Source organism: Juglans microcarpa x Juglans regia, chromosome 4D, assembly GCF_004785595.1.
Source record: "Juglans microcarpa x Juglans regia isolate MS1-56 chromosome 4D, Jm3101_v1.0, whole genome shotgun sequence".
NCBI classification, from domain to species: domain Eukaryota; kingdom Viridiplantae; phylum Streptophyta; class Magnoliopsida; order Fagales; family Juglandaceae; genus Juglans; species Juglans microcarpa x Juglans regia.
Genome location: NC_054600.1, coordinates 14,283,073 through 14,296,321, shown reverse-complemented (window position 1 = coordinate 14,296,321; position 13,249 = coordinate 14,283,073). Strand labels below are relative to the sequence as shown.

The following is a 13,249-nucleotide window of genomic DNA, read 5'->3' as shown; positions in this document are numbered from 1 at the left end:
AAACAAAATTACAATGAATGAAAATTCGAACGAAACCAGCTTCAATTGAGGCATGGAAATTATCTCACTCTCTTTAATTAGATTCAAGCCCTTTGGGATATATAAAGTTTCAAATGAATCGGTGTAGTAGATCTCCTCTTGATTTGTCTTCTCCATAATACAACAGCCAAACTGATCGTCGTATTGCTCGAACCAACTCTGCACAAGTGATAGAGTGCAAAGCTCCTTTAAAAATAATAGATTTCTGTTGTCTAAAAAATTCTCAATAATCTCTAAACACTACCTTATTTTGTCTTTGGAAGACTTCTAACTATACGTAAAGTGATGGACAAAAAAGTTACTTTCTCTATTTTTCGTACACCCCAATACTCTACTTGTTAAGGCCTTGTTTTTTCAAAAACTATATGTTGGTTTTGTTTTTCAGATCCCATGTGTAGTTAATGCCATGTCGTGCTCCTAGATTCTAGAAAACCACCAAAACAATCCAAATGGCTATCTTTTTTCCATACCCATTAAAAACAAATGTTGAAGATTTTTTGCGTTTGTTCGGTTATTCACTTTGATTTGCTGAAAAGAAATGAATCCGTATAAATCTTCCTAAAAAAATGACTCCGTATAATTCTTCCTCAACATAAAAAAAAAAATGAAGGAATGCAACAGTCGTATAAAAAAAACTTACTAATAAATATACTTTATTAAAAAATACCAACAAGAATTGTACATGTCAAGTGTTTAAAGACTGTTAAACTGAACCTGGTGTGCTATGTAAATAGCAGAGTGAAGGAACACACTTAGTAGCAAAATGATGGAGTGTAGACACAAACGATTCTACGAGAGATACTAGGATCGAGTATTCTATGATACTATGTTAGAAAATATAATGAAATAGAAAAGGATATGAAAAAGAGAATGAAGGAAAGAGATTTTGAGGGCTACATGTTTGCTATTGTTAATTGTTCTTGAATACATAACCTATACTTCTATTTATAGGTGAATGAGGCTAGAGAAAGAATGGAAATACAATAAATCAATAATACTAATTGATTTACATAATAAACTAAATATGTTAGAGAATAAGTTATATTACCATACGTACTAAAATACTATGAATATATTCTATAATAAGTATATGGTAATATTCTAACACTTGTAACGACATGGTTGCACTCCTGGTCAGCCGTAACTCAGCTAGTCCCATTGATGAAAGCTCCACCTAGGACAAGAACACTTCACATACAGCACCGTAAATGGACAACGTAAGCCAGCAACCAGCAAACTACCAGCCCAGGTACACGCGTGCACCACCATGGCCAAGCTTAAGATAGACCGTGACGGCCGGACATTCTCCACCATTGGACCACCCAGTTGCCAAAGGAGTCCAAGCACAGCAATTCACGCTGGGAAGCCGTGAAGCCACGGCTAGTTCCACCACCAACCTATGTTGGAGCACAACGCACTGCCCTCTCCCCGTAAACTACTTCCCACCACCCCAACACCTTAACAACCCTTAGTTTCTCTCTCTCCCTCGATAACTCTATCATAAACTTATCTTTTAGTTAGTGTGGGTCATGGGTTGCGCCTAAGATTTTTATGAACATGCATGTGTTATAGGCAACCACTACAAGAAATGAGACATTTTCTAACGCTCAAAACCACCGCAAATAAGGCTACTTTTCGTTAGTGTTAATTTATTTCGGCGATTTTTAAATCGCCGCAAGTTCGACAATATCCTAAAGCCATTTTAGCTCTATTTCGTCAATTTTAAAAATTCGCCGCAATAATGATTATTTGCAGCGATAAAATATCGCCACAAAACATATAAAAAAAAGGCCGAAATAGGTGGTATCAGGTTCCGACATATTCGCCGAAATTTAACAATACCAATGACTATTTACGTCGCAAATGCTCACTTAATCGCCGCAAGTGATCCATGTTATAACCAGCGATATCAAACTATCACCGCTAATTTTTATTTGCCGCGAATCCTGATTGTCGCTAATGTCAACTTATTCGCTGTAATTATCTTCGCCCATTTTCAACGATACTCACATTCGTCACATTTGAAGCTATTACAACGGAGGAGTAATCGCCGCAAAAGGGTTTTTGCCGCCGCTAAAAGTTAATTGCAACGATTACGATTGTCGTCACTATAAACATCGTCCTGTACGAGCACTCTTTTCCGGCCCGTAAAACTTGCCGCATTTGAGGTTTTGTATCGATTATTTAATTCGCTGCGGTGTAGACTATATTCAGTCACTATTTCCGGCGATCAAATAATCGCCACAAAAGGTTCTTTGATTTTTTTTTTTTTTCACTACACCTAGAGACGTTGGCTGGGCTTCATTTGCACACTTCATCTAATGGAATACAGTTTATTTGATTAACAATATATTTATCTTATTCCAAGTCAGTCACTAAAACAATATTAATTATAACTTACTTTGGTGTAATATTGTTTTAGTGACTAACCTGGAATAGGATAAATATACTGTTAATAAAATAAACTGCACTTAATATAATCAAGTAAAATAATATTGTTTCATTGCTATAAAATACCTAGTGTTTATCCAGCAGTACCCATGCCTTATGATATTAAATAGTTAGAAACATGAAACATAAAGGAAAAAGATTGAACTTGCACTATATATGCCTTGAGAACATGTAGGATTCCATGACAGACCTTTTCAAACCATTTCCATCTAATTTAATAAATTAATGACATTCAATTCATCCATTGAGGTGGGGAATTCACATTAATGTAGTTATGGGCTATACACTGGGGTTGACCAATCGAAAACCAAAACTTACAACTTAACTACTAAATACTGAGAATGCATATATCATTCACAATATGTCAAATGTGCTGCTCGTCTATCTTTATAAATTATATCTAGTCAGATCTAACAATATGCACTTGGACATGAGGGGTCGGCATAACAGCTCCTTACAAGATTGCATCAATGCCCTTATACTCGTGGGATATTTCATATTTCCATCTCGACAAACACCATCCTGACAATTATAGATAAAATATATCAGCACACACCATATAACAATTATATATAAAGGACCAGTTATAGTTAACAAAACTTCTACTTGTTTAAACCAACATAATGTCAGCAACAGAAGCATGCAAGCAAACCTCAATATGAGTAATCCATCAATCACTTCCAATATCCAACACCCAGATTTACATGTTGGGTCTTATAAAAAAACTACAACCAAGTAGAATCCCATGCCAAACCACCCACCTGTCCCACTTCCCCTCCACTTCTTTTGCTACTTTTATCAAACCCCATATTCTTTAGCCTTTTTTCTGAGGAAACTAAACAAATTTGATATATACACTCCATTCAGCTATTATAAAGCAAAAACAATAAAATAGGCAAGGGAAAAACTATATAACAATTGGAAGGGAAAAAACACTACATGCCCAGTTTCTCTAAGATGTATATGAGCAACTTTACATACAAAGATAGAGGAGCAGCACCCTATACATAACTGTTAACAGGAGCTAATTTAATCCAATTGGAGATTTTAACAATCACAATAAATATTAGAAAGTATGAAATATCCAAACTCTTGAAAAATAGCTTTGTGATGCCTTTTGAGGCTTGAGGTGCCCGTATGTCAGCAAGATGAAGTGAGGTTGCAAGAGAGATCCCAAAGTACCTTGACTCCATCAATGTCTAGAAAGAGTTAAAGAAATTGATGTTGTATGCAGGCCTAGGAGACGATATAAATGGGTCACCATAAAGGAATTGGACCTCCACAATATTGTGTTATTGATGTTTTTTTTTTTTAAAACAATAATTCTAATAAATAAAAAAACCATCTCCTGTTAGGTGATTATAACAACACTATGCAACTGGTATATATAACACATAAGAATTAAATCTCACCATAGCAGCCATTCCTTTGCTTGTCAATATATCAACTCCCATGAATCTGACATCCGAGCATCTCAGCTGCTGATTCAACCAACTCATTCTTTGTTCCTCTGTAAACATATCACCTATAAAGCCCAAAAAAGTCTGAGAGCAATTATTCAAAATTGGCAACTGAATGCCAAGGCAGTGGCTATGCATGTCACCATATAATGTTAACTATCATGAAATGTAAAGACAGGAGAACAGGTGAACAATGTATTTGCAATTATCCCATGCTTGAGCAGTCACGAAAAATTGTGAATGACAGTAGGAAGTGATATGCGAATAGAACCTCCAGGCCTCAGTACTGCAGAATTAGTACAAATCTCCGATCCAAATATTTGCATACAAATTGCCACTAAATAGGAACTATTTTCCGTTAAATATTTTACATGTATAGACAAATGAAGCTTACCACTAAACTAGATTGGAGGATTCTATTAGATTATTTCAGAAAATAAATCGGATGTAAGAAGCACATACTTTTCTAATGTTATTAATGTAAGTCTTTGAAGGTATACATGTCATTTTAGTGGTCTAAGGAATTTCTTCCATTCCAACTTCAAAGGTGATAAAGCTAGAAATTGTGCGTCTTATTGTCATCGAGAGAAATCACCTACCTTGGGTGCATGGAAAAGCATTAGTGGAGTGTTCATTAAAAATAGCTTCCAGCTTTCACCAATATGTCCAGAATATATGCAAATTTCTTCCCATTATTCAGCAAGAAAGCCAATGCGTTATTCAAGAGGATTCAGCTTCTTTTTATTTTGGGAACTGGGCAAGGAATGGACCCTTGGTTCATAAGGTTTTGTCAAGGCCAACCCTGACTTACTGGTCAAAGTAGCTAAACTCAACCACTCATAGGTGCATCCCAAATGTTCATGCACTCAGTAACCTGACTTTGACCAGGGAGGTAAATTCATTTAAGCATTAGAGGAGCAGTCAACTAAGTGATGGCTTGAATTTGCTCCCTTGACCATCGAGAAGCCTTTTCCCTTTTTTTTTAATTGTACAAGTTATTATTTTGTAAAGTCAGTTTGGAAACATACTCCGAATGGTCTTTTTTATTTGAAGACTGCATAGAACTGATTGAGGGACCACTGCCGACTCTACTCCTAATTCTTAATGAGATGACATCATGTTACCCATATGTTTAAATTAGTATCACATTACATTAGGTATTCCAAGTCTTTTGTTTTTTTCTTTTTTCATCGATGATGGCTGGGTTAGTTTGACAGAAAATTAAAAAGAAAAATGGTGCTACCCCTAAAAGCAAGAATATAGGCTTACCATGGGAAGATTCACTGTCTGTTTCAGATTCCTCTACCAAGAATGTCAATAAGATGTAAATCAGCAAATATTGACGAGAATGGTAGCCTACAAACATTAGTTTTTGATAAAATAGCTTACAAAACCAATAAAAAAACACAATATATAGTGTAACCAAGTCTATAATGGGAGTATATATATGCATATACACGCACAACTCCAACCTTGTTTCTTTCACGAACTACCAGAATTAATAGAAATGCAGGGCAAATTGTGCAAAAACCAATCATAGTTGCGAGACCCTAATCCAAAATAGTGTAGCACGAATTACATAAACCACTAGAATAAATTTTACTGAACAATAGAATTAGATTTCCAAGATGGCAACTCCAAAAAATAAATAAACCTACTACGCAGACTTAAAACCAGGATGGGAAGTAACAGTGACATCCAGTTTAAGCAACACTCATTCAATCAACTATTGTCTTATCAAATGGGAAAGTTATGTCCAGTTTAAGGCCTATTCTAAGGAAAAAAGTTAAGGTTCTTGTCCTTAATGGCAAAAAACAATCAATGAATCTCTGCCACATAGTTTAATAATATCCAACAAACTATAAAGGGTTCTCACTCAGTCGAAGAACACTTGAAGGAATAAAAAATTTAATGTTCAATTTTCGGAATTTTATTTATTTATTTGATAGTCCTAGCCCTTTTTATTGGAAATTTAACAATAACAACAAAAGAAAGTGCTAAGAATGTCGTGGGAACTAGAAACACAGTGGGTTTCAACCACTACTTGAAAGAACAAAAGAATTACCTTACCCAACCCTCCATCGTAGGTCACTAACCAACCTTCATTGATCGACTGAACATGAGGAAGATGGAGGATAAACAAAATGCCTGAATCATTGTTTGGGCCCATCTCTAAAACAATAAATATATGGACATGTAAAAAGAAAAACAATAAATGAAAAAAAAAAAATTACTGCACTGTGTTATCCGAAAGTCAATAGTTCTCCAACAGTATCATGTGAACATACCTGCTACTTGACCACCCTCAGTTTGCTCTGGGGTTGAAGTACGTCCATATTTATCAAAACTTATCCTATTGAACCACTCGCAGACGTCCTTATGTGGAGCATGGTATCTGCAAAAGAAGTATTTACAAGGTGGTTATATTGTAGCTAAAGGGATACATTATTTACTAAACACATGCAAATGCTCAGATCGAAGAAGAGAAAATAAAAATCTAGGAGAAAGAATCAATGGAAAACAAAACTATGCCATCAACCTTCATCTCTTTCACGCGACCATAATCCTTCACTGACAAAAATTCCCTCAACTGCCCAATGACTCCAACGATGCAAAAGTAGACAACCTTCATCTTCACTATATATATATATATATGGCCACCCACCATCTCCCACCATCAAAAAGTGCCCAAAATACACAAAAAACCTCTTCCCATGCGTCTTAATGGTAGCTCACTGAGTCTCTCTACGAGACTGGAGAGACTCAGTGAAAGATGGGAAATTTTGAAAGAATTCCCTCAACATGTTATCAGTTTCATTTTGCCTCTCACGAAGTGCGCACATTTCATCCCTCATTTCATCAAGCTGCGTCTTGTAGTTCAAATCATCTTTCTTGTAGTTGTTGGCATCTTTCTTGTATTGTTCAACCAAGGCAAAGTACTCTTTTTCTAGTTCACGGTCCCGTTGTCTGGTCGACTCTGGGATGACCATCTCCCCTAGCCCCTGGGCATATCCTGGTCTATGCCCAAGTACCTCCCTAAATACACTCGCTGCTGCCTAACCGGTGCGTTGTTCAGGCTCTAGATCATCCAGTTTGTCAACCATCTTTTTCTGTACGAGCAAAATTTCCTTTTGTTATTGTTTAGTCTTGTAATGCCTCATAAATTATCGCTTTCAAATATAAAGTAATTGAACCTTCTATTTGTGCAGCAACTAGCCTAACATAAAGATCATACTCACATAGGTGTCTTCAGTGGCTGAGGTGACAAATTTACCGTTCTTCTTTGACCAGTGAGTCTCCTACAAAACTCCACCAAAGTCGCATTCGTCGCCCACTACAAGAGTGTGGAATTTGTATAGTTAGCTATGATCAATCAGAAACATGATTCTACGGAAATAGGGTTGTGACCATACAAGTGACCGCATAAATCAGTTAAAAGATTATACCTCCTTCTCCAGTATCCTAACAAAGGATTTGCGGTCTGCGATGTGGTTATTGGTTAGCTTCTTTCTATTCTCCTGATTTTGTCTTGACATTTTCTGCAATTAAAACACAATGTTAGTCAACACCAACTGCATAATAAGATAGGAAAATACTGACTTATTAACTATATAGATTTTTTTATTTTGAATAACCAATATATACCGTGAAGTCTTCACTTCCCCACCTCGCACACAACTTATCCCAGACGATGGGGTCGACCATGCTACTCCCAGAAGACAATGCTTCTTCGTGAGTTTTGTATGATAAATATTTTTTGTGTAATTCGTGATGGAATGCATTGAACCGCTTACGTAGTTGCTTTAAGACTATCAATCTATGATTCGCCAGATCCCAATCCAACACGAAGTCACCCTACATGAATGACCATTTCATTAATTGAAGCGTTTATTCTACGCCCACTTCCTTAATGTTCAAAATGAAATAACAACTGTCTTACCCGAACACGTTCAATCAACTCGTTCTTTTGAGCCTGTGGCACATCGGTCCATCTAGCATAACTCATGTCACAGTGCTATTTAACTATTTGCGTTACCCGTGTCGTGAACATGGATGCGTTCTGACAACACGGTGTCGACTCGCCGTCATTGATCTTCAACGGCAGTTTTTTGTACTTTCTCATCTTCTCAAACTCAGTGCACTTAGCAGGCCCACGCCTACGTTTGGGATGTTCCTGGGTAGTTGTAGGCACTGTGGGGGCGGCTGCATTTGTATAGACAACATAAAAAAATTTGACTATTATGTGAGGATGATTTTTAATCTTTGGTGTTTACACATATATGGTTCAAAGACAACAATTATTGAAATAACACGCAAATGATGATCGTACCGATATCCTCTCTGTTCGGTTCAGGTTCTCTTACGAGTGAGGATTCTATATTGGCATGGGGTGGGGGCTGATGAATGGGACATGGAGGCTCCCATGGATGACTAGGAGGCTGCGTTGAGTCATCCGAGCCTGACTTATCTGCATCTGAAGTTGAGCTATGGTATGAATTGATACGAACTCCTCGGGGTCGACGGGCTCTACATGAGTATGGGACAAATCTTCTAGCCTGAACACCTCTTCCAACACCTTTTCCTCGGGAACTTTCTCCCCTTGCATCACCTGCATTTGTACGACAAAAGAATTTCCGTTAAATTACGTTGCCACTATCAGTTGTAATGAACTAGCATGCAGGATCCAAGAAACGTACTATAAGAAAGTACGTTGGGTTGAAATATCTACCTTGAACATTGATAATCGTCATTTCCAGTAGACTGAAGATGGGAATGGTCCAACTTTATGCTCAGTAACGGGCTCTCTTATTTCACGTGTCACTTTGGCTCCCAGTTGAATGCGACACCATGCCTTTTTACCCCCACCTGAGATGCAGTAATATCAATTTGGTGGTTACAGTTAACTTAGAGATCCCAAAGAACAAATATAAGGTTATAAGATAAACTGTGAAATTAATTTTTAACAAAACATTAGAAGGTTGTACTTGTAATTACGAATTTTAAATGAACATACTTGTAATTCTTCCCAGACGATATCTATTGGCAACATGGCCATTAGTGGAGTGAAACTTAGTATCTTCAGTGCATATAATATTCGGCTTGTTGTCTATTCTGAATTAGACTCGCCGTCTGTGTCTAATTCCTCTTCATCTAAATATTCCCCATCGGCATAAGCATCTCCTGAACCAGAAGCAACTATGCCATCATCAATGAAATTGTATGAATTGATGTCTTCGCTAACTGGACCAGTGACTTCTAGTGCATCAATGCGCATAGGTTCTATATCATTCCTATTTAGTGGAGTTGACACTGGACATGATAATGGATAGGCATCATCATTACTTGATTCTCCATCAATAGCTTCTAACACTCTTGGCACTAGTGGAATGTCGTATACATTCCTATTCGTGTACTTCTGCACCACAAACCATATCTCTTGGGCCCTTATATCTCTGATGTAAAAACACTCGGACGCCTAGCATGCCAACACAAATGGTTCATCCTTATACCAAGTCTTGTCCATGTTGATACTGATCATATGGTTATCAACTCGTACCCCTCGTCTTGGATCCCCCACGTCAAACAAACCACACAGAAACAAGTACACCCGACGCCTCTCCATGTAGTGTAATTCCACGATATCATTAATAACAACGTAGAAGTCGACATTATTAGTACTTTCATCACCAGTTATCAACACCCCTGAATTTTGTGTACGCCGCTGAAGTTCACGTTGTTTCGTATGGAATCTTTTGCCATTTATAATGCAAGCAGCATTGGATGCGACATAATGTTCAGGACCACAAGCTAACGCATACAGGTCAACGGTCACATCAAGTGGGTTGGTGATTCGCTGATCCTGAACCTACAACAATATTGTTGGAAATTACTTATAGTTTCTTCAACTTAGTCGGAAAGATTCAGGTTCAATAATAACTAGGGAGGGAGCAAGCTAGCTTACATGTTTCTTGAACCAAGTTGGAAACTCAGTTTGATGTGTTCGGTCAGTACAATTTGGACTATGCTCATTACATTTCTCGTAGTGCTCCTTGCATTTGGAGAACACATGAACGTGCAATCAATATACGCAAGTTACGTGTTGGGCATACGATATAAATGGGTTGTCCCCAAAAAATCCATAAGAAAATAAGTTTGAACTTTAGAGATAATGGATGCTTACTTTAGGTAGGGTTCAATCTCATCGCAGTTGTTGAGGACGTACCAGGTGGCTTCTGTAAGGAGTTTATTTGATAATTGCAAGTTCGAAGCCATGCCCATGGGCCGAAATTTCTGGTTAAAAATCTTGAATCCTCCTATATTCTCCGCTTCTCCACCATCAATGTTGCGGTCGATTCGAGTATACTTCATCTCAATATCTTGGAGATATATTGAGCAAAAAGTCAGACATTGGATGTGAATGTAGGCTTCGGTTATTGAGCCTTCTGGACGCGCTCTATTCTTAACATATCGCTTGAACTTGCCAAGATACCTCTCAAATAGATACATCCACCTGTATTGTATTAGACCCCCAAGTATGGCCGGTAAGTGGACAGCTAGGTGGACCATGACAAAGAAAAAAGAAGGGGGAAATATCATTTCCAATTTGCATAGAGTTGCGACGATATCAGTTTGAAGCTGAGATAGACTGTTAACATCCAGGGTTCGGGCACACAACTCCTTGAAGAAAGTGCTCAGTTCAATCAAGGCCAAGGCAATATCAGTTCGTAAGTACCCCCAACAGCAATAGGGAGTAGTCTTTGCATGAAAACATGACAGTCGTGACTTTTCAATCCTGAGATTTTGCAATCACATATAGAAACACAACGCGAGATATTGGAAGCGAATCCATTTGGGAATTTCACATTATCCAACCATTCACAAAATTTATTCCTTTCATCACCGTCTAATGTGTACAATGCATGTGGCATTATAACACGTTCACCTTCATACTTCAAGTGTAGTTCTTTTCTGAAGCCCAAAATCTCCAAGTCATGTCGAGAATTGATATTATCCTTAGTTTTACCAGGAATGTTCATTAAAGTTCACAAGATGTTATCAGAAATATTCTTCTCAATATGCATGACATCTAGATTATGTCGAAGACGCAGGGTTACCCAATACGATAGCTTGAAGAAAATGCTATACTTTGTCCAGTTCAACTCTTCAGCAGTGCGTTTTCTATTTCGATGAGATTTACCAAATTGCACATCCCCTATCATCTGTAGTTGAGCTAAAATATCAACTCCTTCTAAAACCCTTGGTGGTATGCGATGATCTTCTTTACCATTGAACAAATGTTTTCTCCGCCTCCACATGTGATCTGGCGGCAAGAAATGACGATGTCCCATATAACAATGTTTTCTACCATAATTCAACCAATTGGAGTCTATGCCCTCATTGCAAGATCGACATGCCAATTTCCCTTTTGTTGACCAGCCAGAAAGATTCCATATGCAGGGAAGTTATTGATTGTTCACATTAAAGCAGCATGCAACATGAATGTTTCCTTTGTGGAGGCATCATACATAGGTACCCCATGTTCCCAAGACTCAAGCAGTTCATCGAGTAACGGTTGCAAGTAAACATCGATGTCATTACTTGTAGATTTTGGCCCAGGAATAATGAGGGATGTCATGAAGAACTGATCTTTCATGCACAACCACAGCGGCAAGTTATACTGGACTAGGATTACTGGCCAAATGCTATACGGTTTAGCCATATTGTTGAAGGGATTGAAACCGTCACTTGCCATCCCAAGCCTTACATTGCGAGCATCCTGAGCAAACCAACTATGTTCTTCATCAAATTTCTTCCAAGACTCTGAGCCTACAGGATGTCTCATACTAGCCTCATCGGTCGGCCGTTGTTCTTTATGCCATCTCATATCACTTGCAATCTTTGCAGACATGAAGAGACGTTGCAATCTAGGCTTCAAAGGAAAATGCCGCAACACTTTTTTAGGGATAAGACGTGCCTTGTGAGTATTAGGCACCCACCTTGAAGCCTTACAAATAGGACATTCATTAAGATCAGAATTTTCCTTCTAGAACAAGATGCAGTCATTGGGACATGTATGAATTTTGTGGTAGTTGAAACCTAGACTCTGCTCCAATGACCTTGACTCCTCATATGACTGTGGCAATTCAGCATCAAGAAAGGCAGACCACAACAGGTTAAGTAGCATATCAAACGACTTTATTAACCACCCACCGAGTGTCTTAATGTGTAACAACTTCACAATAAATGATAGTTTTGAGAAATTTGTACAGTCAGGAAAAAGTGGACGTCGGGCATCCTCTAGTAGCTGGTCGAAAGATGAACTTGGGGGTGGATCTAGTATTGATCCACCAGTTGGCAATGGATTGGCATGATCTTGGGAAACATCAATGAATGTGCCTGACCGGATGTCATCTAACATATGGTCCATGTCATCGATGTACTCGTCAGAATAATCAGCAACACTATCGTCGTCATCGTCATTAAAACTCCGTGTTTCCTCCTCCCTATGAAATATCCAATAAGTATAATTTGGATTGGTCCCTTTAATGAACAAGTGACTCTCAACTACAAATATAGGCAAGAAGAACATATTACGACATTCACGGCATGGACACCGAATGCGTTCAATTTCCCGGGAATGGTTTCGTGCCAGGGTGAGGAAAGTGTTAACCCCCTCGGCGTATGCAGGTGAACGAAGTCGATTGGTCAAGTTCATCCAGCTTTTGTCCAACTAACAAGGTTGAAAACAGCATATTATAAAGAAGGATAACTTCAATTTAGCTATATGGAGGACGGGTAAAGAATATGAGAAAGTGCATTGGTGAGTAAAAGTGTACAACGGAGTCAAAGAAACTTGCCTATGGAGAAGAAGAGAAGATGGCATAAACAATACTAAACGAGGTTGTCATGAAGATCATTGTGGAGTGATGAAGGTAGTGGTGAATAGTTGATTGTGTTCCAGGAGTAGTGAAGTGCTGTAGAAAATTTATGTCATAATGTTAAACATAGTCATATATGTGAACATTGTTGGTATAGGGCAGAAAGAAGGTGCATATAAAGATGCTAACTAGATGGTCCAGCTACACAAGAGTTGGAACTATTTTGGAGGTTATGGAAACGTGTAGATGGTATGCTTGAATATTATCGTTACTTATAAGGAAAACAATTATGGCATCTATGAATTACGTAATGCTCATATGAACTGCACTTGTGAACACAGTACTTAGGCGAAAATAAGGAGGTTGTGGAAATGAATGAAAAAGTTGTTGACCTGGATGCTTCTTTAATAACGTGTGTTT

At 38.0% G+C, this 13,249-nt stretch overlaps 1 protein-coding gene and 2 long non-coding RNA genes across 4 annotated transcripts; all 3 read right to left on the bottom strand.

The window, feature by feature from the left end:
- Positions 1-2,616: 2,616 nt before the first annotated feature.
- LOC121261555 lies at positions 2,617-6,348 on the bottom strand. Its single transcript, XR_005939924.1, has 2 exons — positions 6,016-6,348; positions 2,617-4,015 (listed from the first exon to the last, which is right to left on the bottom strand). It is a non-coding gene; the product is annotated as an uncharacterized LOC121261555 (long non-coding RNA).
- A 170-nt stretch (positions 6,349-6,518) lies between these two features.
- LOC121261553 lies at positions 6,519-8,149 on the bottom strand. 2 transcript variants are annotated; one of them, XR_005939922.1, is made up of 4 exons: positions 7,891-8,149; positions 7,596-7,805; positions 7,190-7,522; positions 6,519-7,060 (listed from the first exon to the last, which is right to left on the bottom strand). It is a non-coding gene; the product is annotated as an uncharacterized LOC121261553 (long non-coding RNA). The 2 variants fall into 2 exon arrangements; XR_005939921.1 differs by having other exon boundaries at positions 6,520-7,060; positions 7,190-7,489.
- A 62-nt stretch (positions 8,150-8,211) lies between these two features.
- LOC121261552 lies at positions 8,212-8,817 on the bottom strand. The gene is made up of 2 exons (XM_041163980.1): positions 8,680-8,817; positions 8,212-8,559 (listed from the first exon to the last, which is right to left on the bottom strand). Exons 1-2 carry the CDS (start codon positions 8,699-8,701, stop codon positions 8,249-8,251), a joined length of 333 nt encoding a protein of 110 aa, XP_041019914.1. The 5' UTR covers positions 8,702-8,817; the 3' UTR covers positions 8,212-8,248.
- Between the last annotated feature and the right edge of the window lie 4,432 nt (positions 8,818-13,249).